Genomic DNA, 26,621 nt, shown 5'->3' with positions numbered 1-26,621 from the left:
TCCCGTTACGGAGCACAGGCTCTGGACGCGCAGGCTCAGCGGCCATGGCTCACGGGCCCAGCCGCTCTGTGGCATGTGGGATCTTCCTGGACCAGGGCACGAACCCGTGTCCCCTGCATCGGCAGGCGGACTCTCAACCACCGCGCCACCAGGGAAGCCCTATAAATTTAATTTAAAAGGAAGTCTTTACAAGGAGACGGTAAGAAAGACAGTTTTTCCTTCAAGAAATCTAGGCTTTTGGCAGCTTCAATGTAGCCTTAGAAATGCTAGTGCTTTATGTCTCATAAAATTCACTACTTGCATGACTCACTGAGTGTAACTACCCTTCACTCTTAGAACGCTGTGCTTGAGTTCTTTCATCAAGCTTTTGGAAACATCCATGTAAAACTAACGTGGAACACTTTACAGGGACACGGAAAAGAAGACACTTTTTCTCAGTTAAAAAGCCAGGCTTGGGCTTCCCTTTAAGTCAGTGGCAGAACTTAAGAGCCTATAACAGGCAGTGCCCTTGTCTCACACCCTAGGCCAGCATCAAACTGATGTGTGGGCGGTGCATGAACTCCAGTCCTTACTCCAGCAAAGCTGAGGAGGAAGCACCAGTATCTACACTGGCTGGAACTGGACCAAGCGGACAGGCCTGGAGGAAATGGAATTGAGAAATCTGGGCTCGGATATGGTCCAGAGCAAGGGCACTAGAGAACAGCTATTCACCAGGATGACCGACATACACACACCTACAGGACATGATCACGGTCCACTGGAGGTATCAGTGGCACCAGGACTCAGACAACAGCACTCCTGTAGGGCAGCTGCTGGGTGTGACACGAATCTGGACCTATTCTGTTCCCCTCCTCATGCCAGGATAGCACTGCTCACTAGCAGACACCCCCTGCCCGATCATGGTGCCACCCCTCACTGTGACTGCTCATATCACTTGAGTTATAACGAAGTAAAACCAATCCTCATTCCACTTTCCTCTCATGTGGCTGTAACCAAAGGTCAGCTGTGGGTAGGACCTGACGCCACATGTGCGAACGCCCCGTCCCCCAGCCTGGGGGGGCGTGTTTTTGTTGTAGCTGGAAGAGGTGGCTTTCGAAGCAAGAAGAGCAGCCCCACCGGACTCCTGGCATCCCTGGCCCACAGAGGGCTTCGGGCAAAGACGCTCCCCTGCTCCAGGGTGGTGCTGGCTCCCAAAGCGCGAGGGAGTAGCCTGGGTGGGGCTGGTGAGGGAGGGCACACGCAGGCCCCTGGCTGGGGAGTCAGCATCTGGTTCATGCACTCTCCACACTCAGACACTCTTCAAGTGTTTATTCCATAATCAGTTACTGTAGAGGATAGAAACTCAATTGTATATAGGTTAAAAGGAAAAAATATACAATTTCACACATTATATCCAGTTGTCAACCCAGATAGGTATACAGGTACAATACAACATAGAGTAGATGAAGGAACTCTAACAGCTCAGGCTTACAGCACTGAGGGATCCAAGGAGAATGTCACCACCCATGATAACAAAATTCAAGTGCTTTGAACAACCAACTGGAGGCCTATCCACAGAAGTCTTTGTTTCACAGGATGAGCCCTGACATGGAGTTCCATGATTCTATAATTTCCAATTCTTTGCTAGCCCTTTCTGTTTGTGGGTAAACTGCTCTCTTCCACCTTTCTTTAAGGCGAGCTCACATGAGCACTACATGCCAGGTGGGGGAGTCCCGTCAGGAGCCACGGAGGCTTCACCGAGCCCTGTGGACGAGCCAGGCCCACGGTGTGTGGGAAGGACACCAGGGAGGAGAACGAGGAGAGGCTGGACCATCAGGAAGCTGCCTCACCCAAGTTCAGGGTCAGAAGGGCCTTCACCTGCCTGACCCCACCCAGGGAAGGATGGAGGAGGCTGACTGCCGACCACACAGCCTAGCCTGAGCAGGGCAGCTGCCTCTCCATCCTTCCATCTGTAACACCCATCACCCTTCGCAGGCCTCCCTCTGCCTCAAGGTGAGTTCACTTAAAGAATGTGAATGTGAAAGCGTGAATTTGGGACATAAGCTGCAGAGCCTGCAGGGCCACAGTTAGAGGGTCTGGTCCCAGGAGGCGGCTGTTACACAGCACTCTGGACACCACAGCAGTAAGGAATGTGGCCCACTGTTGCCAGAACTTTTTCTCCAGAAAAGCTGAAAATCCAGATTCATATTTATGAGCCCCCTGATTCCTAAAGGATGCAGTTTATTCACATTCTGGCAAAAACATTTTTAAGAATAAAATAAGTGGATAAAAATAAGAGCCAACTGGGCAGACCATAGACCCCCGCACCCTGCCCACTTCCTGTCATTTCCACATCAAATCTGTCTGAGGCATGTGTATCAGAATTTCTGGGGTCTTAGCTGTTCACAGGACACTTTCTGGATTTTCACTAAGCCCAGAAGACAGTACTCTGACTCCATTCTTGTTCTTTGGAATTTTTCAGTCTTAAAGGAAACTCAAATTGGGGCACCCTTCTCTCACGTTAAAATATTCCAATCACATACATATTACGAAGATAGCACCTCATCGAACTGAGGGAGGGGGCTGCTGACAAATGGGGGTAGCAAAGAATTCTGAAAAACCAAAGTAGTAAGAGAAAAGCTGAGCTGTTTTCTTCCAGTGTCTCTGATACCCATACATGGCAGCTCCTCCATCCTCAGGCAGCAGACAGGCCTGCCTCTCAGCCTCCTCGACCTTCACCACTTGATGTCTCGGCTGTTAGCAGGATGCCCTGGGCCCTGGTACGCGGTATGCAGGGCTTCCTGGACTCGGGGGGAGTCGGTGCCATCCAGCCACTCCTGGTACAGCTCCTGCACATGTGAACTGGTCTCCGGGAGCCGCACGGGGATGTCAGTGTAGATGCCTTTCATCTTCTGCAGCAGGGCCTTGTCCACGCACCCATCCTCGGTCTGGGCTTGGCCTCTGCCGTTAAGGCACCCTGAAAAACAAAGGGAGCTTACTCTTTCCCTCCTTTCACCTTTTTTTTTGGCCGCACTACATGGCATGTGGGATCTTAGTTTCCTGGCCAGGGATCGAACCCTCGCCCCCAGCAGTGGAAGCACGGAGTCTTAACTGTTGGACCACCAGGGAAGTCCCCCACCTTTCATCTTAAAGGGACGATGGTTCTGGAAGAGAGGAATGACAGCAGTGTGCAGTGTCTCGTGGCCAGAGCCTGGAGCTGGACCTTGGGCCCCAAGACCCCGGTCACAGGCTCATAGTCCCTCCTATTTACATTACCCGTGAAATGTTTTTATCTGAAGCCGAAATAACTTGCCAACCTTTTAGAAGTGAGTGTCTATGTACGCAAATCTGGATTTCCAGTTTCTCTTGAAATTTATCAAAACCAGGAGAACATAGAAATTACTAATGAACAGCTAAATCACTGGTGTCTACATAATGTGTGCATCCACATCTGGGCTGCACAGGGGAGGGGGACGGTGGATGGAGACCCATGAGCCCAACACCCTAACACCTCAGCCTGAATAAGGAACATGCCTCCTATGTATTGGCGCTACTTATTTTCAAACATGTTAGATGATGTCATGACTTGTAAGATAAAAATTCATTTAAGCGAACTTGCAGCAGGACTTCCCTGGTGGTCCAGTGGTTAAGACTCTGTGCTCCCAATGCAGGGGGCCTGGGTTTGATCCCCGGTCAGGGAATTAGATCCCACATGCCACAACTAAGAGTTTGCATGCCGCAACTAAAGATCCCACGTGCCTGCAACTAAAGATCCAGCATGCCGCAACTAAAAGATCCACACGCAGCAACAAAGATCCTGCGTGCCGCAACTAAGACCCGGCACAGCCAAATAAATAAATAAAAACATGAAAATAAAAATAAAAGAATCTGCAGCAAATTTCCAAACCTCCCTCCGCTTAGCCCTTGGCTGCACCCAACAGCTGCCCTCTGGACCTCACATCTCACTTGCCCAGGGGCTGCTTCTCTCTCCTCAGATCCCAGCTCCTGCTCCCCCAGCTGATGCTCTAACTACAGGGCACAAGTGAGTCCTGCTGAGCCTCTACCCTGATCGGCATGCAGGTATGGGGTGCCTCTCCTGGAGGGCCTGCATGGACCCCTCAAGCCCACAGCTCCCCCGCTGCCTCCTCGTCCTCATCTCCTGTCCACTCCTCCACTCAGACCATGGGATCTGCCCTCCGTGTCCTGGTCCCTGGAGCGAGGTCCCCAAGGCTGCCCATCCCCCACGGCCAGCGCTCGCCTCTCTGCCCTCAGCCACCCGCACTGGGGCCTCCTCTCCCTGAGCCCGTCTCGCACCTGGATCCGCGTCCCCCCGCCCCAGGTATTTCCACCTGCGTATCTTGTGGGCACCCCCCACCCCAGAATGGTACAGACATCCCTGACCCCCTCTCTGAGTTGGCTCTATCACCACCAAGGGGCCTGATGGGCCATGGGGGCCGCACGCTTCCCTTCTGCCCGACTCCACCAGCAGGTCCTCTTGCGGGACCCCTACCCCCTCTCATCGGCCTCCATCCATCACACGGGTCTCTCCCATCACTCACTGACAAACCTGGCTGGAGGAGGTAGGGGCCATTCAAGTTACCAGGCAGTCTCAGTGTTCTCGACACCAGCTGCCACACGAGCCGGCTCTCAGCTGGTGTCACCCAAGCAACTCTTCTCTGGGACCATGTCCCCAAGAGGTTTTCCAAGGTGACATCTCCCAGCCTGCATTTTCCAATATGTGGGTGTGAAAGGGACCATCATGCCACAACCACCAGGGCAGCATCCACACTCCCACAAAGCCCTTGGAGCTGAGTGAGGCTGGGGGTGGCCAATAGGGCCCGTTTCCTACAGGGCTCGGAGGTGCCCAGCTCAGCCTGGGCCCCTGAGTCTTACCCCCGGCACAGGCGAGGACCTCCACAAAGTGGTACGGGAACTTGCCCTTCTTCAGCTTTAGGACCACGTTCTGGATGTTTCGAAAGCCATAAGCAGCAGCAAAGCGCAAGAGAACCTCCCCGCTCTTCTCGAGGGTGACCTCCTGGAAGTCTTTGTTCCTATAAAATCAACAGCACAGACTTTCATCTGTAGGGTCCTTCCTCTGTGGTTTGAGGATTATTTCCAGTCTAAGTTTGGAGTGTCAGCAAAATTTAAAAGTCTGTGAATAACACATAAAAGGCCTTTCGATCTTGACTGGTGTAAATTCTATAAATAGGACCTCCCTCCCAGACCTGCAGCTAGCTTTGCAGGGTGGGGGTCCTATTTATAGAATTTACACCTGACAGGCAGCACTGCCCACACAAGAAGACAGACAGAGGCCACCCCAGCCCCACACACCTCAGGGTGCGGTAGGTGACCTCCCCCACGTCCTCGTTGAACAGCTCCTTGGCCGCATGTCTGAAGATGTGCGCCAGGTATCCGTCAGAGCTGGCTCCGTCATGGCGTCTAACCTCCTCTTCCTTCATGTCTCCAAACCTCACCAGGCAGGAAAAGTGACAGCAAGAATTAAATCCAACTCCCTAAGATTTATGATCCAAGGTTGCGAAAACCTTTACAAGTATTTAGACTTTGGGCAAAAACCTCATCTGTGTTGGGTTTCACTGGCTGACATGAAGCCTGCAGGTGCAGGCGCACCCACCACTGCCCCAATGACTCCTTTCCTCTGGCTGCACGTGTGTGAAGGGTACGACCCTTAGAACCTCACAACTCGGGGCATGAGAACTAGGCATCTGAGGGCCACTTGAGAGGGCACACCATCTGTGCCCGGCCAGGATGAGGCCTCTGGGTCAGCCTGGGCCCAAGCACAGGCTCTGGCCACAGGCACACCAGTCGCTTACATCCTATGCTTACAGTCCGCCTTCCACACCAGGGCTACACGTGGGCCTGATGTCACTGCCGGAAGGATCTGCTGCGCAGCCCGTGTGTGCCCTGTGGCCCTCGTGTGCTCTTGCAGTCTGTGTACACTCTGGGGAACAGGATGCAGCAGGACCACGGTCAGTGGTTGGGGTCACCACTGATGGCAGAAACCCAGTCTGCTGCTCTTGGGCAAAGGGACCTGAGGGAGCCACTCTGTGTCTGGAGGTGGCCCCCATCCCCCAGTAGGTCCAGGTGTAACGTCAGGAACATGTGAAGTTCAGGAGTGGGGGGTGCTGGTGTCCACTCCATGGTGCTGCGCATGCTCTATGCAGAGCCAAGGGTCGTACGTAGTGGGGCAACAAAGGGAGTGGCCCCCGAGGCCAGGGGCCTCACCACACCCATGCCTCAGTGTGGCATGTGGCCTCACTGTAAAGGAGGGAGGCCTTGGGACATGCGCCTGGCAGAGGTCACAAGGTCACACAGGAGGCCCCCAAGGTGCAAGGGTGCGTCTCCCTGCAAAGCCACTTACAGAGTGTCCAGAGCAGCGTCTCTCACCGAGAGGTCACTTTGTTCCATCATCTGAGTGATTTCACCTACAGACAAAGAAGCGACATAAGATGCCGTGACAGGACACGGCCCACATTTCCTCAGGAGCTGCTCCCGGTGTCACCTCCTTCCCCCGGAGGACATTCTAGGTTACAATGACCTTGGTCATCACGCCTGTCACAGGCAACAGATGCAAAGTAACACTGATGAAATGCCAGGGAAGAGTCTAATTCCTCCTTCTGCCCCTGAAACGGGGGCTTCTACAAACGTCTCCCGGTGTTTTTGTTTCCTGAGTGGAAAGCTTTCATGTGGATAGGATGACAGTTATCTGCAACAAGACCGATCGAAAATCAGGACCACTTTTGTATCTCCCTTTGCACAAGGGATCCTGAAGAAACCCTTAACACTAAGGGTGTATCCTGAATCAACTGCTGTGGTGTCAGGTGTGTGTGAGAAGACTGAACATCTGTGAAAAAGAGTAAAAATCTACTGTATTCAAAGAAAAGATGCCCGAGTGTGCTTCTTAGGAAAACCCATCATCTAAGGTGAGCAGAGGGCTGTGGCTGAGGCTCTCCCACCCCACTCACCCCCATCACCGCCATAGGAGCCTGTGCGGTGGGGACTTTTCCACGGGCTTCCATGTGGGGAGTTTCTGGTCAGGGGACCCACTGTCCTCGGAGGTTGCCAGAGAGCCAGCCACTCTGCCTCCATGCCGTAGGGACCTGTTTTCAAGGCCATTTAAAGTACACCCAGCTGGGCTTCAGCAAAGACTTAATCTACCTCTCAACTGATGGCAGCATTCCGAATGGGTCTTGAGGATTCCAGGGAATCACTCCCATCCCAACACTGAGAAGGTGCTGCGGGCTCTCTGCACAAGTCCAGGGGCAGGGCCTCCACGAAGAGTCCCCCAGCAATGTCCCCGGTCACACATGTGCTTTCTGCTTTGCTCTGAAGGAGGAAGCTTCAGTGTCCCCAGTGTGATTGTGTGTCAGGCCCTCACCGCGGACACGCACTGGCCGCGGGGCTGGCCTCCCCCTGCTGCCTTTCCCGAGGCCCCACCCTCACCTGAGGTTAGCACGCAGTCAGTGCCCCGGGAACCCCTCGAAGCCGTGAGAACATCTTCCTGAAGGGCCTCCAGCTTCTTATCATAGCAAGGGGCCACGATGACATGGAAAATCTTGTCTGGGGACAGGTTCTGTGCAGGAAAAGCAAATCCACGTTGGGGGCCGTGCAGAAGGGAGGGGGCAGCTTAATGCGCTGGACCCAGAACATGCCACAAGGGAGCAGGCCTGGTGCTTTCTCGGGGTCCAAGACCCGGCTCCCACAGACCAAGTTCCTGAGCCGCAGCACCCCCAAGCCCACCCACGGCGCCACCTCGCTCAAGACCTGCTGCCTGGACACTCACAGGGAGAAGCCAGAAGCTGGCCTGTTTCCCCTGAACTATGCACGTGGTGACCAAACATCGTGACAACAAGCCGCTGCTGGACTGTAAATGAACGCCCAGCCGTTTTCCCTGCAGACTTTCCAGATGCTTCCCAAGAGACCAGGCCGCCCCTCTCCGTGCCCCTGGCTGAGCAGGAATTGGTGGCAATGCCAGAAGCTGGAAGCTGAGTGACCAGGTGTCTGGATGCCCCCTCAATCAGCAGGGCCTGGGGCTGAGACCACCTTGCACGCCCGGTGGAACCTCCCCTGCCCTCCCTCGCTTGCCCTGAGTTCCCATCAGCACCTGTCCTCACATGGAAGCTCGTTGCCTGACCTGCATGCTGCCCTTCAGGCCGGCTTACCTGCCGTCTGGCAAAGTAGTCCTTCACCAGGGATCCCATAATCTGCTGGGGAGACTTGGCAGTGCAGAGGTGGGGGGTGACAGGGTGACCTAGCACCCGCTCAGCATATCGGACCCAGCCTGAGGAGGAAAGGGCCCCGTGTCAGCTCCTCGTGGCTGCCTCACCCGGAGTAGAGCAGGACACGTCTTCTTTCAGGAGTGCGTGACAGGCTCCCTCTGACCAGGCCGCCTCTCCTCAGCGGCTCGGCCACGGGAATCCCAGGTGCGTCTGCCACAAGACTGGAGGGTGCCGGGAATGCGCGCCTCCCTCGGCCCCAGACCAGACAGAATAGAGCAAGAGGAAGGTAAGAGCTGGGGTTGCAGGTCTCCCCAAATTGAGAACAAGCTTGAAGGAGCAGCTACGAGGTGGCGTCCTGGGCGGCTTGGTTCCAGCTCCACCTTGCCAGCTGCAAAGTTGTTCTCATAGCCAGGATGGGTGGCCACAGTTCAGACAGGAGCCAATGGCCACCAGGCCTACCCAGCTTCACTCACCTATTGGAAATTAACAGCCCAGTAATTGCCCACTGTTAGGACAATGCAATATGAGAAACCCACACCCCCAAGCAATGCACAATAAGCAGCACAACCTGCAGCGTGCCCACGGCATGCCCAGCATGGCCCTTAGCATCTCCCCTGAGTCGCTGACTCCCACAATGCCTTGTGAGTGCACCACCGCTGCCATAGATTCTGGGGCGGACTGCAGGTCAGAAAGGTCAGCGGACCAAACAGCCAGCAGCTCAACCTGCAGGAGCAACAGCCTGCTCCCTTCTCCCGCTGGGCACGACCTGGTGAGGAGAGCGTCTGGTGACACTGCTGATCCTACAGCTGTGTCTGGTGTGCACACCACAGCACCATGAAAGGGGTGTCGGGGGGGGAGCGGGGGCGAGGAAGCCTGGAGACAAGCTGCCCACCAGAACCCTGGGGCAGCCGCCTCCCCATGCCCACTCCCGGAAGGAGGAACAGCAAGCACCAGCCAATCCCATCTGAACAAACTCAAACCACAGCCATCACCTGCTTGCAGGCCTGAGCATACTCAGGCAATGTCCATGGTCACCAGCATAAGCCCCTAAGAGAAATGCTGCTGGAGGATGGCTCCCCTCGTTCCCAGCCTCTGCACATGTACACAGAATGGTTCACATTAAAAAAGAAAAACTAGGAAATTCCCTGGTGGTCCAGTGGTTAGTACTTAGCGCTTTCACTGCCGGGGCCCCAGGTTCAATCCCTAGTTGGGGAACTAGGATCCCACAAGCTGCATGGCGCGGCCAATAAATAAATAAGTAAAAAGAAAAAAGAAAAACTATCAAAGGTCGTTGAGCATTTGCGGGCTCAAGGCCACTCCCACCACAGGTCTGGCTTTGTAAGGCCCCTGTGCACCCTGGTCTCAGCGCCAGTGCCCACACATGCAGACTCGGCTCTCAGGCAGACCCCAGCTCCATGCTGCGGGTGAATGTGCTATGTGCTGTGAAGGCCTCACACAAGATCAGGCAGAACACCAGGCGGTAGGAGCCAGGGCCCCGGAGAACCTCCTGGCCAGGGCGGGGAAGAGGACCAAACAGGCATGAGGAGGAGGAACTGGGTCACAGGGTCCACAGCACCTGGCACAGACACCAGACAGGCTAGCACTTTTTCACGGGCACCCCTGATCAGAACTTGCCACCAGCACCGGCGTGGGGCTTGGTAAGCCCCGCTGGCCCCCCAACTTGGTGGCAGCATGGGTGTGGGTAGGGCACCCAAATCCCACCCTGTCAGACTACCCACCTCTTCACAGTGACCCTCTCTAAAGGCAGAAAGGGAACCTGCTCAGAGAAGTGCCTGGCACAAGGTTCCCGCTCTCCAGACACTCTGCTGGGTTGGAGAGATTATTTCCCACACTTCAGCTCAATGAGTGCTCTTGGCGGGATATCACACAGCCCAAGGCCCGTGAGCATGTCCAGAGCTGAGCAGCTCAATACCCCCTCTCCCACCCACCCCCGCTGGGCAAAGGTGCGTCGGCAAGGTGGTGCTCCATTGGCTTGTGGGCAGCAAAGGCCTGCCCAGATGTCCCTATCCCGGCCTGGACGTGCTGCCCTCCAGTCTGAGGAAGCATGACTGGGACATACGGAACCTGTGTGCAGAAGCCTGGCAAGTCAGTCCAGGACCACCTATAGCCTGATTCTGCGCACCAGGTCAAATCGTCCGACTTGGTATTGTTTTAATTTCCCTAAGTTGTCACAGGGAAGCAAAACGTCAGCACCAAATTCTAGAAAAGGGTTAGGTCCGAACCAGATCTCACCTCATCTCCCCGAATTTGAGGGGTGGCATAAACATGAACAACAGATACAGTTTTAACTGGCTTAGCTACGAAGAGCTCCCGAAGGAAAATGCATCATTATCTAGGAAGAAAACTCGGAGAAGCTCCAAACCCACGAGTAAACAGCCCTGAGCAGCTCAGGGAGACCACCAAATGCAGCAAACACCAAGCTGGAGGAGGGGGAGTGGCTGGTCTGCAGCAACAGCAGACAGCCCAGGTCTCCACCAGTGCTGCGCTCACTCCAAGGACAGAGGGCCCATTGCTTTCTGCAGGAATCAACCACCTGCTTACTACCCAGGTCAGCAGGGCTAGTTCCTGCCAGGAGTGGAGGCTTCTGTCCCAGGCTCCATCCCAACAGGGCCTCCCACATAAGGAATCCATCGCTATCTGAAGGTTTGGTGTCAGGACAGCACAGGAATTCCTGTGATCCTGCCGACAGGAATGTGGAATGGGAAGTCTGGAACCACCGCCCTGGGGGCACAGGCCGAGCTCGGGTCATTTTATACTGCCTCTTCCTTGGATGGGTGGGAATGAGCCACAGTGAATGGCTGTGTGGCATCGAGTGAGGGCCCCACAAGGAGCCGGTGCTGGGATCCCAGGGGCAGGGGCATCTCTGCAGTGCCCTTGGAGACCTCAGCTGTGCATATCTACTCCTAAGCAGCTGCAAAAACACCTACAAGGACGTAAATGCAGAAGTGGACACCACGGTCCAGCAAAGTGTGCATTTAGAGTCAGTTTATACATAGACTCTGGATACAGAAACTGCCTGACACGCCTGGAGAGCTGGGAGCATCCACGTGGGGGGTCATCTTTCCAGGAGGACAACCTACACACGGGAAATAAGCCCCACCTGATGCTGATGACCTCTCACCAGCCCGTGGGCCGCTGAACAACATCGCTCAGTTAATGAATCAACCCATGGGCCTCTTGGACAGATGGCAAATTTGCTTTCCATGGTTTTACGACTGGGTGGAAAGTATTTCCAAATTCTAAGTAACCATAATGTCAACGTTCAACTTTATTAAATCGTAATCCTTACGATTGATGGGCGACATGTAAAATGCTAGAAAAATTTGGAACCATGGTGGGGGAGGAGAGGTAAACTGAAAATAGAAACGTGAACAAAAACCTAAGATTATGTAGACCATAACTGGGCTCTCACAGACCTGATTTATTTAGAAATAATTTTTTCACTAAATGTCACTTACCAGTACAGCACTTCCTCCCTTCCCTTACGCATCATCTTTAAACATTTTCTTATTCCAAAACTTTCTATTTTTCCAGAATTAAAAAACCTGTGATAAAATTTCTCTACCTCAGGCACCAAGCTCTATATAATAAAACTAATTAAAGACTGGTTTAAAAAGTGCTCCAGGATGGAATCTAGTATTAATGTAAAGAAATATTTTTTATTATGTAACTTCTATTTAAGTTGGCAAAAGATCCATGGGTGTTCATATTATCTATAATTGTTTGGACATTTGAAATATGTCATACTTTTAATAAATATGTTGGTCGATGTAAAACTACTCAAGGCTGAAACTACTCCCCAAGACCCACTGACCCCCGACCTCATCCACTGCCTAGGCCTGCCCCCAAACGTAGACTGATGTGAAAAGGTGCTTCAGGCACCCAGAGGCCTAGCCGCAGGCCCTGTGCTCACCAGGACAGGCAGAGGTCAGCATGGGTAACGTGGGCTCTTCCTCATTGTGCTGGCGGAATCGACGCACAAATTCTTTTTGACTCTCCAGGATGCTGAAATCTGCAGCGATTGTTGTATCGAAGACATAATGCACCCCTGCAGGGAAGAGAGGCGCATTCGGCTCCACATCACAGGATGTGGGATCTATTCTCAGGGTCTGGAGTGTCAGGGACAAACTGAAAGGGCAGACTCCACAAGCATCGATAGCTGCCGAAGTAGGAGACTATGCCCTTTACTCTTTCAAACAACAGCACGTATCATTTTTCACAATAAAACATATATATTCTCTCTCCTGCTTCCTCTTTTCCCCTCTACATGTACACAAACACCTTACCGTACTCCATATGTAAATTAATGGAATATTACAAGGTACCAGCAGTATTCTCTTCCAATTCACTGGCTAAATTAAATTCCAGTCTGTAATGCTCTTTGATATCTTTAAAATAAACAAAATGAGTAAACTGGCTGAGCATACCTTTATTAAGTTGATTTTTAACTAGCTATTCTTTTCTTAATAAATATTTTTCTTTTTTTAAAACTGAAGTATAGTTGATATACAGAATTATATAAGTTACAGGTGTATGATATAGTGGTTCACATATTTTAAAGGTTATGCTCCACTTATAGTTATTATAAAATATTTGCTATAGGGAATTCCCTGGCGGTCCAGTGGTTAGGACTCAGCACTCTCACTGCCATGGCCCAGGTTCAAACCCTGGTCAGGGAACTAAGATCCTGCAAGCCGCGTGGTGTGGCCAAAAACCAAATTTTTTTTGCTATATTCCCTGTGTTGTACAATATATCCTTGCGGCTTATTTTATACCTAATAATTTGTACCTCTTTATCCCCCACCTTATAGTGTCCCTCCCCCTCTTTCCTCTCCTCACTGGTAACCACTAGTTTGTTCTCTATCTGTGAGCCTGCTTCTGTTTTGTTATATTCACTAGCTTATTATATTTTTTTAGATTCCACGTATAAGAAATATCACACAGTATTTGTCTTTCTCTGTCTGACTTAATTCACTTAGCATAATACCCTCCAAGTCCATCCATGTTACTGCAAATAAGTTCTTAATATTGGAAAATAAACCTAAGACAAAAGAATGTGCTCTCAATTACAATAAAATAAAGCAAGCAAATAATTTTAATATCTGCAGCTGGTCTAAATCTTAAAAGCAGCCAGTTATTCTTAAAAAGAAATATTATGGGGCTTCCCTGGTGGCGCAGTGGTTGAGAGTCCGCCTGGCGATGCAGGGGACGCGGGTTCGTGCCCCAGTCCGGGAGGATCCCACATGCCGCGGAGCGGCTGGGCCCGTGAGCCATGGCCGCTGAGCCTGTATGTCCGGAGCCTGTGCTCCGCAATGGAAGAGGCCACGGCAGTGAGAGGCCCGCGTACTACCACCACCACCACCACCACCACAACAACAACAACAAAAAAGACATATTATGGGGACTTCCCTGGTGGAGCAGTGGTTAAGAATCTGCCTGCCAATGCAGGGGACACAGGTTCGATCCCTGGTCAAGAAGATCCCACATGCCGAGAAGCAATGAAGCCCGTGCGCCACAACTACTGAGCCTGCGCTCTAGAGCCCACGAGCCACAACTACTGAGCCCACGTGCCACAACTAATGAAGCCGTGTGCCTAGAGCCCGTGCTCTGCAACAAGAGAAGCCACTGCAATGAGAAGCCCGTGCACTGCAACGAAGAGTAGCCCCACTTGCCGCAACCAGAGAAGGACCACGCGCAGCAACAAAGACCCAATGCAGCCAAAAATAAAAATAAATTTATAAAAAATAATAAAGAAATATTATAAATATTGTGTCACCTTAAAGAGTTACCTTAAAAATATCAGTTTCACTGTGGATATATTTTCTTTATTAATATTAACACATAATGCCCAATTATTTATTTTTTAAAAATCCCCCCCCAAAAATAGGGCCTTTCACTATGAGAAGACAGAGCATCTAATAACTTCGATCTCTGGTAAAACTAAGCTAACCTTAGGCTTTTTTTTTTTCTTTTTTGTGGTACGCGGGCCTCTCACTGTTGTGGCCTCTCCCGTTGTGGAGCCCAGGCTCTGGATTCGCAGGCTCAGCGGCCATGGCTCACGGGCCCAGCCGCTCCGCGGCACGTGGGATCTTCCCGGACCGGGGCACGAACCCGTGTCCCCTGCACTGGCAGGCGGACTCTCAACCACTGCACCACCAGGGAAGCCCTAACCTTAGGCTTTTTAAGATTAAAAGCATAAAGGATGACTTAAGGAGTCCACGCTGGTAGCTGCAGCCTTAGTTTTGATTGTGGCAGGCAGTGCACCGAGAAACAGCTCCACGTGGAAAGCAACACGGAGCAGTGAGGCAGGCAGACCAGTGCGAGGACATTTAGTCTACATGTCATCTTATTTTATTAGTAATCCCAATGCGTTTACATCTTTAAAAATCCATTGAGGAACAGTAAAAACTCTTATTTGGCAAATGGCTCAAGTTCTCCTCTTCTGAGCCCACCTGTAGGACACTCTGGGTTGGAGGGGAAGTTCTAGTCTGACATGACAGACAAGACAGAAGCACTCTTATCACTGTTTGAGGCAGTATTACTCTAGTATTCATTCACATTTGAGTCCTCACGTACTGACCTTTCATTCTTCACACAAAGGACATAGCCCATTCCCTTCCTGCTCTGATCTTCAGAGAGCTTCCTGGGAAACCAGATGCCAATCATCGTAGATGTGATTCTCTATCGAATAAACGCCCTCTGTAACCACTATGAGCCAGGCGACTCGACATTGCTGGGCAAGCGTGGGTCCCAGGTGTCCCCAGCTACGTGCCCTAAGATGGTCATTTGCTGTTCCCGGAGGGGCCAGCCCGGCCGTAACACAACACCCATCTGCATGGCAAGAGGGTAAGTGACACCAGCCTACCATGCATGGGTCAGAGAGACGGTCCTCTTATGTTCCACAAAACTCTCACGGAAGTTCTTACCTATCCTGTGCCCTTGAAAATTGAACTCTAGAGATTAAAAGGGCAGTTAAAAACTCAAGTTATAAATTCAAATTAAATCAAATTTATTTCCTATAAATAATATCAAAAGGCACCTCACCAAGACTTTTGAGGAAGCCACAGAGTCTTCTGGATGCATCAGTCACACTGAGGCTGAATTTAGCAGCAAAATAAGGCAGAGACTGAGGACATACCGACACTGCCAGCACCTTGTGCTTTGAGGTATCACATTTCTAGGAGAAATAGAGAAGAACATTGTACATGTGGTGATTACACAAGGAGTGAAAGTAAGACACCTTCGTGAAAAGTCTAGAACAAACAGAATGTAACAGATGCCCTATGGAAAAACTAATAAAATATACAAGACACTGGCAAGCACAAAGAAAAAGGAGAAAAAAACGAGAATGAAAAGAATGAGACATTCCAAGAGATTTTATCAATTTTAAGAACAATATTAAATCAGAAATATATACATCGATATTATACATAAATGCAAACATCTGGAGAAAATGGATAAATTTAAAGGAAAAATAAAAGTTATGTACAATATTCGACTGTAAGTAACTGAAATGACCCATAACAATGAAAATACATGAAAATGGGGCCCTGAGGTCTGCCCCCAAGAGACCTCAAGCCCAGGTCACTTAGTGGCAAATTTTAGCAAATTTTTAAGTAGTAGATGATCCTCATTTTCTGTGAAGTCTTTAATAAATACCAAACAAACAAGCGTGAAACCAGGCTATCACACCCTGAATCCAAAACCAGATGCTGGCAGTTCAAGAAATCCCTAGAAAAATATGAACAATTTGAGTTTAGAAGAATGCTGACTCATCACGGACACGCAGGATGTAACCCAGGGGAGCAGCATGAGCAAGCATGTCGGGTACTAGAAAGTCAGCAGTGGGATCCCTTGACCTGGGATTAGAGGAGAGAAGATGCAGGATTATCATGACAGAGACTGTTAAGGTCAGACACTGCCTGCAAATGAGGAAAAGCAGAAACCTGGACAGAGGTGTTCAGTGGTCACCTTCCACCACAGTCTACCTGTGGACTGGTCACAGGACAGTCTGGTCCTGTCCCCATGTCCCTGCCTCGAAGCTCAGGCGAGACAATGCTGAGGCTGCCTGTCTCCTCTGGATGGGATTTCACTTTCATGTGACGCCTGGGAAACCCACACCCAACAAATCCATCAGGGCACCAAGCTGGCACACACTGACCTCCAGCTCCCTCACCAACTCCTATGATGCCCGAGCCAGCCAGGCATGGTTTCTGTGGTTTGTGACCAGCAGCATCCTAATATAAATTTGGAAGCAGGAACAAGGGGGTGCAAGTTTCAAATGCTACTGGAGGAGGAAGAGCAGAGGGCGGTCTGTCCCCAGCTTCAGGAGCCAGACTCGGCACTTCCTGCCCCTCTGTCTGACACCCTGCCCAGGGAATTGCGAGGACGCACTCCTCACTTCATTCTCACTCAAATATCACCTCCTCTGAGGGAGCCGATTTATGACCAAGAGGGGATCAGCCTGAGCCCAGAGCCGAGGGCAGCAGGGAAATAGAAACTGCTTTTTCCTGATGACAGTCCTGACTGACTGACTCAGCCAAACCCAAAACCTCTCCCACTTCTAAGCTTTCAGTTTCATGAAATAACTAAGCATTTCCTTTTTATGCTAGTCTGACTTGGGTATCCATTTTCTATAGCCAAAATGCTGATTGGTATGAGTATCTACATCTCTTTAATAGTAAAAGATTCTGCAAACATCTATTTAATAGTAAAACTTTACCAGCATTTCCACTAAAGTCTGAAACAAGACATTAGTACTATTTTTTTAATTTAATTTTATTATTATTATTTTTTTAATTGGCCACGCCACACGTGGCATGTGGGATCTTAGTTCCCCGACCAGGGATCGAACCTGCGATCCCTGCATTGGGAGAGTGGAGCCTCAACCACTGGACCGCCAGGGAAGTCCTGACATTAGTACTATTTTTATCACTACTGCTATTTCAGGTTGATTTAAAGGTCCTAGACAATACCATAAGAAGAAGAAATAAGATATACAAAGACTGGAAAAGAAAAAATTTGTTACCTGCAGTCAGTACACCTAGAAAAAAACCTGGGCCTCACGTGGGCCAAAGTGCCCAGCACGGTGTGTAGAGCCGGTACACACACTTCCTGGGAAGCAGCTGTGAGAGCACAGAAACACCCCAGGCCAGAGTGAGGGCGAAGAGAGGTGTGCTTTACAGCCTCATCTGCCTCCGCCTTTCCTGTCTTTCCCCTTCACCTGTCTTCCTGTCACTACTGGAATACAAGTGACACTGAGTAGTTCCGTCTGTACAGGGAGTCTGCAGGGATGAACTGAAGGACCACAGCCCTGCCCCAGGACGCAGAGCCTGTGAGGACAGAAGCCCTGCCTCTGAGAATGCCCCAGAGGCAGAGCGGCAGCAGCTGAGCCACCACACCATCCCATGACCAAGCACTCAGAGGCCTCCCCCAAGCCAGGGGAGCCTGGTCGGTGGTGCCGGCCATAGTTGCTGCCCACATCAATGAGGGAGTGTGACTGTGGATGCGGTTTTGTTCTGACAGGGCTATGGAGAGGGTCAACTACAGCAAGGGACACAGGGCCAGGGCCAAGATGCACTCCCCAAGCCCGAGCAGAGGCTTCATGCCTCACCTTGACCTCCACCCACCTCTGGCGCCAGAAAGCGCCTAGGATGCCATACCTTGTTAAGGTTCAGAACTCGGAAGAAGTCCTTGGCGTTCTGCTGGGAAACCTGGACTCCTTCCTCTGCAGAAACACAGCTGTCACAGGCCAGGCAGTCACTCAGGAATATCTTGGCATCAGCCAATTTATGGAATTCTCCTTTCTACGAAAAAAAGATGATGCTCTGGCCTGATTCTTCAACAAAAACTCTTTAATACTTGCTTCTTTAGAAAAAGTAACAGCGCAAGCATAATACAGAAAACTGGTGCAAAACCCCTGAGACATCCAGGCCAGGCCTGGAGCTTCAGGTGCTGCAGCCACCATGGTACCAGGGTCCCACGGATGGCAATATGCGGGGAGCGGGCCAGCACCGTCAAATGTGTTAGGAGGAGAGCTACACTTCTGGGCTTCTCCTGCCCCCACGCCTCTCCCTGCTGCCACTGGGGGCTCCTGGCTTGGCCTGCTCTGCACTCCCCGTTGAGCTCGCCCAGTCCCACGGCTCCCCACAGAAGCCTCCTGTGGAAGCCCGCAGACTGGCCTCCCTGAGAGGCTTAGCACTAACATATTTCACTGCTGACCCGTGGGCAACAGGGCCCTCACGTCACAGAGCTGTGACGCTCAAACTCACACATCAGTGACTCTGCTCCCTTAGACACCAAGACAATAACCCTTGGCTGCTTTGTCTTCTCCTGGCTGCTCCTGCGCCCACTTGCTCCCTGCAGCTCCCTCCCTAGGCAGAGGTCCACCAGAACACAAGCCACACCTCCGATGGAGGCCCTCATCACCGTCACTCCTCCCAGCTCTCACCTCTAGCCACTCTGGCCCTTCCTGCTCTGGGTCTCCCTGAGGGAAATGCTCCCTGAGAGCCTGGCTCACCCCTCGGACCCTCGCAGACACCTGCCAGAACAGGACCCCCTGGCATCTACGTGTTGCCTCTTTTCCCTGAAATGCAAGCTCTGAGGGAGCAATCTTGTCTCATACCCTTCTGTTCTCTGACATCTCCTGTATACAGAAGGCACTCAATAAATATTTGGTGGATGAACATATGAATATTCTGAAGCCTACCAGAGCCATTTCAACAGCCCCTGATGGTTGTACATTGGTTCTTCTTTCAAACATTTGGTGAGAGAGGGCTCGCGGTGGGGGTGGTGTGGTCCTCCCGTCCACAGCAGCTCTGAACAGGAGTGCACACTGTCACCTCCGTCCTCCCCATGTGCCCCGGTGTCACTGTGCAGCGCTCACTCCGGGACCTTGTTATGTTGCAGATGCTCATTCAGGAGGTATGGACAGGACCCAAGGGTTTGCACTTCTAACAAGCCCCGAGGTGGGGCCAGAGCTGCTGCTCCAAGGGTCTGGAGCACATGGCTTGGCACACAGCTGGTGCCTAATAGGTACTGTTGAGCGGCACTGAGACTTTTGTCTCCACTGCCCCTGCAGAGGTGCCCAGGACCACACTCTGAGCCGCTGCGGGCAGCAGGGCTCCCTCCCGGCCTATGAGCCACACGCCACCCCGTCATCCTCATCCTCTGCAGGCTTTCAAGGGCCAGGCCTGGTTCCTTCCCACCTGTTGCGGTCCTTTCTCTTTCTCCTGCTGCCTCTTAAACACAGGCATTCTCTGCAGAAGCCTATCCATCGGCCCTTCTCTCCAATCAGCCTCACTTCTCAGAGCAGCATCAGGCCCCTACTCAACCTCTCCAATCGCGGCCTCCAGGGAGCTCTCTCCCTCCCAAGCTCCAGACTGATATCCTGCAAAGCTCAGGGTCCGTGCAGCTCAAACTGCACTCAGCTCCCTGTGCCGCACCCCCTTTCCTGCTTCTGCCACTCTGGCTGGCCCACCCAGGCCTCACCACCCTCAGCCTCCCAAGTAGTTTCCTTCTATTCTTCCCCTACTCTAGTCAGCTTAAGCCACCTGCCTTAAGACATGCATCCAATCTATCTCCCGGCCCTTAACACCTTCCCTGTGCCTGATGAGCTTTCACCCCATCCCTACATCCCCCACCCTCAGTTCTCACCACCCCTCAGGGCCCACTCCAGTAGCCACTTTCCTGACTGGCTCTTCCCATCAGGGGGTCCGCCCACTGTGCTGGCAGGGCGCCCACTTAAGCCATGTACACACATTATCTCCCGGCTACCACAGCCCTGGGAGAGAAGTAACCCAACTCCCCATGTCACTGATAAGGAAACTGGGGCTCCCAGGGTTAGATGTCTGTCCAAGGTGATGTAGCCAGAGGGTGGGTGTGGGAGGCCCCAGGCCAGGTGCTCTGGGGCTGGAGGGCCCCAGGTGCTCCCTGCCTCTCTTCTGCCTCAGTGCCCTGGGTGCTTGTCTCATCCCCTGCTGCTCACTAAGGCCTACAGTCACCAGAGCACACAGCAGCACTGGTACATGACAGAACCAGATCAAAGCCTGTCTGACTCAATGTTGTATTAGGACTCCTAAACTAAAGAGGAAACCTGCTGCTTGCTTCTTCCATGTTGCCAATTTTCCATTTCTAAAACCGGTACCAGTACTTTTTAAGGGAAGAAATAACCTTAACCTCCCTGTACCGCATCCTCCTCTCTGTAAAATGGGGACAACAGTAGGGCTTACTTGAAATGCTCATTCTGAGCACGAAATGAGATCACATGTATAAAGCACTTTCTCTAGCGCCCAGCTCAGGGTATACACCTAGTAATTGTAAACTGTCACTACTGGCTAAGGAAAACCTAAAAACTCAAGAACTGAGAGAAGAAACCATTAGAAAAATAAACTTACAGAATCAGGAAATCTGAATTATTTTATAAATTACCTACCTAAAATCCCATCTTACAGAATAGAACTTTTCACTAAAAAGAAAAGAAGATTTAAACATTACAGCTCTATTTCTAATAAACAGCCAAGGACAACATTTTTCTTTGTCCCTAACATGGTATGTCTTGGCTTGGTGTATTCTGCGAAGAGACACTGTTTCGTGCTCTTACCTTGAAGATCGTGTGCCTCCAACTGACTGACTTGCACGTTTGGCCCCTGGCAGGGGCTTTTTAGCCCCTGCATTTCTTGCTTCCTTCTTTCTTACAGCAATGATGTACCTGGTGATGTGAGCCCCCAAAGAGGAGAAAAACAGCAGCAGCTGTTTACTACAGGCTGATACAAAACTGAAAAATCTACTTGCCTCTCCATTCTCGTGGGCTGGACTTGGTACATCGACTGATGCATTCTCTTGGTCATCGGTTTTTGTTTTTTTACTACATTCCTTGAAAAGGCAAAGGAACATATGAAAGAACAACTTTTAATCTGACTCTGTGAATTTAAAAAAACATACATACTTGCTGATGAATTCATCACACGTCTCAAAATCTTTTCTACAGAAATAGAAGCACTTATAATTGTGGACATACACACACACCCATACACACCTTTATACCTGCATTGTTTGCAGCAAATGAAAACTAGAAGCAATGTGGCCTCTCATGACAGGTAAATTAATGCCAGACTACCTGGACATGTGTATACTTGGAATACAACAGAGGTTGTGTGTAATGCTATGAAAAGGTATCTCCTATATAACGTTGACTGAAAGAAAGAGCAAGTGATGGAATAATATTTATGATACAATCCAATTTTGAAAAAACAAACAGAAACCCCCCTGTGCATCACAGCCTAGAAGTAAGTGGGTAACGCTATCACAGTTACCGTGGTTACCCAGGTAGCAGAAGGCCCAGCCCGTGTTTCCTTCCTGCACTTCTGTGTCGTTTTCGTTACTGTAAGCACTAAAGTTTTTAGCTAGCATAAAGCCCCCTAAAAACACTGTTGATCACCGTATCGCTAATTCACACCAAGGATGGTGTCTGCTGTGAGTGCCCTGACTGGTAGCAAAGGTTGGTCGGTTTTTCTGGTGGTTTTTGGCTTCGAAGGTACTTTGAAAGGATAGACATGCGCCCCGACGTCACGCCGCCTCCGGGAGACGGGAGCGGGAACCGGACGCGCGGGTGGCCCACTCTCAGCGGCCTCCACCCCCGAGAACGGGAGCTGCGGGCCGGCGCCCGGAGGTTCTGTCAGCGACGACGCGGAGGCAGAGGCGCTCGGAGCTGCCAGGCTCCCGACGCCCCCGAGGCCCCAGGCTCTGCGAGCGTAGGCTCGCCCCGGCCCCTGACCCGGACCCCGCCCCGGCCCAAGCGCGCGGACCCCACCTTCCGCGTGCAGTGCTCACACTTCATCTGGAGCGGGGCTGGCAGGTCCGGGTGCGCGACCTGAGCGGAGCACCAGGAGACGCGGTCACCGCCACCCGCCGCCCGCTGCCCGCCACCCTTTGTTGTCTTCGCTCCGACGTGGCCCCACCCTTCGCCGCTCCGCTCGACCAATGAAAGCTCCGGGAGCGAGCGAGCCACAAGCCTGAACCAACAGGAACGCGTAGAGGGCGGTGCGGCTCCACGCTTCAGGGCTCTGCCTAGGCCAATGAGACCGCGGGAAAGGGGCGGGTCAGGCCCTGGAGCCAATAGGAGCACGCGGGGCGGAGCGGGCGGGACCCCCGCGGAGACCGCTGCCGGTTCCCCGGTGGGTTTCCGCGGCGTGCGGGTCTGACGGCGGCTCTGGGCGAGCTAGCTCACCGTCCCGAAGGGACGGCCCGAGATCGTTCCTAGAGTGCTCGGGCGCGTCAGCTTGGCGCCAGACGCGCGCTCCGCTCCGGGCCAGCCGAGACGGCGCCGCCCCGCCGCCATTTTCGCCCCGAGAGGCGTCACGTAGGCCCGGCGGGGTGGCAGTGCGCACGCGCGGCGGGTCGGAAGCACGTGTCGCCGTCGGGAGCGCGAGGCACCTGTGAAGCGGTGGTGCTGGACCTGCGTCTTTCCGCTGCCTCTAGCAAACCGGGGGTGGTGGTGGGGGATACAGGGCTAAGTGGAGATGCTGAACTCTGTCCACTGTGAACATTTTATGAAGTCTGTGCATGGTCATCGTACCATCGGAAATAAGAAATACACCTGGAAGAAAAGCATGAGGGTGTCTCTATCAAACACCAGCAGTTCACAGGAATCTCAGGAATGGACCCTTCTTCCTCCTAACCTTGGGGGGGGGGGCGGTCACAGAGGTCAGCAAAACATTCAAGTATATTCCATGTCCCAGAACGTCACCAGGATCTTAAAATTTTCCCCATTAAAACCTTTTTTTTAATAGTTTTTGGCTCGTACCACTTTTTTTTTTTTTTTTTTACAAATGCCATCAGTTAAATTCAGGAGGTCCTAACTGGCTGCCAGATTAACCCATTGTATTACTCAAATCTATGTCTGCACCTCTCAGAAAACATCTTCAATTATCAGCTCAAAGAAAAGAATAATTTTAGGTTGTTATTTGTATATATTTCGTTAATGTTTTAAAAACATAAACAGTATCATCATGTGTGAAAAAAGCAAGTTACAATTAGTTTCATCAAATGTGTAGTTAGTGTTCAGGTTTCTGTCCAGGTTTCCCCAATGGTCTCACATTTTTCTAGTTTCAATCAGGATCTAAATAAGGTTCAATGTTTTATTAGTCTATATTTCAATTGGTTTGTGTGTTTGTCTCTCTTAGAAATCTTTGTTTCTAGAAAAAAAAATAAGGCTCACTTAGAAGTTAACAAATATAGTACAGGGAGTTCCCAGTCTTAAGGTTTTGGGAGTTTTTTTGGTTTGTTTTTTAAATCTGTAGGTTCCATCCACATACCCCCCTCTCTCCTTGCATATCATAAAGAAATCAGGTTGACTGCAGGGTTTTCAGCAATCGCTGACGGCATCCATGTGGAGTTCTTTAGCATACCCTTATTCTGAATTTTCAGCAAAGGGTAGTTAAAACATTCTAGTGGCTTGATCACAGGTAAAAATTTTTTGTCAAGACTACATAGATAGTGTTGTAAAATCCCTTCAGGGGGTTCTATTGTCTGTCCTTCTTGTGATGTTAATTAGCAGCCATTGATGAGATTGCCTAGATTCATTAGGGTGATGTTTTAAAAATTATTTATTGGCTGTGTTGGGTCTTCATTGCTGCGTGCGGGCTTTCTCTACTTGCTGTGAGCAGGGGCTACTCTTTGTTGCGTTGCGCGGGCTTCTCTCGTTGTGGAGCACGGGCTCTAGGGTGCGCGGGCTTCAGTAGTTTCACACGAGCTCTAGAGCGCAGGCTCAGCAGTTGTGGCGCATGGGCCTAACTCCGCAGCATATGGGATCTTCCTGGACCAGGGCTCGAGCCCGTGTCCCCTGCATTGGCAGGCATATTCTTAACCACTGCGCCATCAGGGAAGCCTCCTCAGGGTGATGTTTTACTCCTATCATTTCTTCTTCACTTATTAGCAGGACTTCCATAATGAGAAATACCTCTTATCCACTATTTTATTATTCTGTTGAATTCTTCTGACAAGACATTAATAGTCTCTTTGCATTTTTAAAAAATAAATTTATTTATTTTACTTATTTATTTTTGGCTCCGTTGGGTCTTCGTTGCTGTGCGTGGGCTTTCTCTAGTTGCGGCAAGCGGGGGCTACTCTTCATTGTGGTGCGTGGGCTTCTCCTTGCGGTGGCTACTCTTGCTGCACAGCACGGGCTGTAGAGCGCAGGCTCTGCAGTTGAGGCGCACGGGCTTAGCTGCTCTGCAGCATGTGGGATCCTCCAGGACCAGGGATTGAACCCGTGTCCCCTGCATTGGCAGGCAGATTCCTAAGCGCTGTGCCACCAAGGAAGCCCAGTCTCTTTGCTTTTTAATACATTTCCTTGTACATTTCTTACTTCAGACCTGACATCAGTCTCACTGGAGGCACTCTGCTACAAAACCACTTTGGGCTTGCTGGGGAAGGTGGTGGATGCTGGGTGCAGTTGGCCAGTGTGTATTGTAAAAGCTGGACACTGGAGAAGCCCTGTGTACTGCAGAAGCCTGTGGATCCAGCACAACAGAACTAGAACCAGGAAAGGAAACTCTTCCTCCAAGTGTCTCCAGCACCCTCTATTGACAAAGCTTAATATCATGCCAGAGAGCACAGAACAAAATAAGGGCTCAGATGCATTTTCATAGAACAGGCAATGAAGTCTGAATTTGGAAGAGATATAACGCATTGATAACTGGCAAAATATGCAGATTTTACTCAGTCCCCTATTTATGGATTTTGTATTTATTTCCAGACTTTTGCTCTTATCAATATTCAGCAGGATTTTAACCAAATCAGACATCATTTGTTCACTCATTTAACATTAGTAGAAAGCTAGTCTAGGCTTCATTTTTAAATGGCTTGTACTCTAGTAAAAAAAGGTGAAATTATGCAAATAACTGTAATGCAAAGTAGAATTTTCTGGGTATCAACTCAGTTCTCCCTAAGTCCTAAGCAATTAAGATCACTTTCAGCTGCACCAAGCAAGAGGGACTTAAAGGAGGTGCCAACCAATTCAAATGGACCTTCAAGATGGTGTGGGATCTTACCAGAGAAGGCATTTCAAGAAGATGGAATGTGAGCTGAGGCATCAGGTGAGGAAACCTGCCGCATTCAGGCAGAACCTTCTTCTGTTCCAGCTTAGCGCATAATTTCTCTGAGTGTGGTTCCCAGAGCAGCAGCACGTGTACATTTCAGGCCCCATCCTGCTGGGAACAGGTCCAACAGTCTGTGTTTCAACAAACCCGCCAGGTGATTCTGAACCACAGGTGGAGAGTATATGGAGACTGGTAAAATAGAAAAGTCATCTCCAAATATTTGACATTGTGCCTATATTGATAAAACATCTAGGGTTATACATATACATGTATGTATATTTCTTTATAAGGTAATATGCACTGTGTATTAATCTTATGTAAATTATAAGACACATGACAATAGATATAAAAACATAAAATAAGTAGGAATACAAGCTCTAGTATGTTTTTCTAGCACTCCACAGATCGTCTTGACCATCCCAGTTTGGAGGTCACTGAAGCAGGCAGTGGCCGTGTTGTGGAGGCTCTCCTGTTCCAGGTAGGGTCCTTCTCCATCTGGTGGAAAATAGGCAAGTCAGGGTCCTGCTTGGGGCCTCATCTGGGGGCTGTGGGGACAGGTGCTGAGTGTTTTGGTGGAGAGTGGAGCAGGGAGGCCACCGAAGCGGCCATTCAAGATTTTCCTGGGGAAAACTGTCTCTCCTACTACAATCCTCCTTCCCAGACACTGGGGCAAGTTTCTGAGCAGCAGCAAAACTGCCATCACGAACATGTGAACGTTCAGTTTCCCCAGCTACACTGAGTTTTTTGGGGGTCAAGGATCTCTGGTTTTCCCCTACCCTCCTCCACTGTGCCTTGCAGCATTGTTCAGATTTAGTTTTTTAACCTGCTGATATTCTTACTGGGTTCGCAATTGAATCTGCAGATCACATTGGAAGAATTTACATTTTTACAATAATTTTCCAGTCCATGAACAAATATCTTAGTTCTACTTTAATATTTCTTATTAAAGTTTTTACAGAATCTACCATAATGTTCGTACGTATCTGTTGTGAGGTTGACTACGTACTTCACGTTTTCTCACCATCCTAAGTGGATGTTTCGTAGTACAACCCACCTCACCTTCCTCTGCGGACTTTCTAAGGGTTGTGACCCCAAACGCTTTGTGCTCAGCGCCCGGGCGCGCACACCACACCACGCGGCCGCCTCTGGGGCTACGTAGGCGACCTCCCGTTGTAGCCCCGCCCGTTCTCTCACCTCGAGGGCTGAATGGGGGCCTCAGAAGTCAACGCTCGCCCGCTCCACCGCCAGTCCGGAAGTCAGCTGTCCCATCAGCCCCTGCGGGTCC

The 26,621-nt window shown here is 50.9% G+C and overlaps 1 protein-coding gene and 1 long non-coding RNA gene across 2 annotated transcripts; both read right to left on the bottom strand.

Moving 5' to 3' along the window:
- Window positions 1-1,299: 1,299 nt before the first annotated feature.
- NARF (nuclear prelamin A recognition factor) lies at window positions 1,300-22,179 on the bottom strand. Its single transcript, XM_082678122.1, has 11 exons — window positions 22,048-22,179; window positions 21,026-21,110; window positions 17,900-18,039; window positions 15,282-15,414; window positions 12,151-12,285; window positions 8,160-8,278; window positions 7,441-7,570; window positions 6,359-6,422; window positions 5,311-5,448; window positions 4,873-5,030; window positions 1,300-2,956 (listed from the first exon to the last, which is right to left on the bottom strand). Exons 1-11 carry the CDS (start codon window positions 22,072-22,074, stop codon window positions 2,715-2,717), a joined length of 1,371 nt encoding a protein of 456 aa, XP_082534248.1. The 5' UTR covers window positions 22,075-22,179; the 3' UTR covers window positions 1,300-2,714.
- Window positions 22,180-24,455: 2,276 nt separating this feature from the next.
- Window positions 24,456-26,584, bottom strand: LOC309837576. Its single transcript, XR_014298272.1, has 3 exons — window positions 26,531-26,584; window positions 25,289-25,831; window positions 24,456-24,748 (listed from the first exon to the last, which is right to left on the bottom strand). It is a non-coding gene; the product is annotated as an uncharacterized lncRNA (long non-coding RNA).
- Between the last annotated feature and the right edge of the window lie 37 nt (window positions 26,585-26,621).

The sequence above is a fragment of the Grampus griseus genome (assembly GCF_964374135.1).
Source record: "Grampus griseus genome assembly, chromosome: 20".
In the NCBI taxonomy this organism is placed as follows: domain Eukaryota; kingdom Metazoa; phylum Chordata; class Mammalia; order Artiodactyla; family Delphinidae; genus Grampus; species Grampus griseus.
Note: the sequence above shows the minus strand (reverse complement) of the source record. Positions and strands in the feature narration are given on the sequence as shown.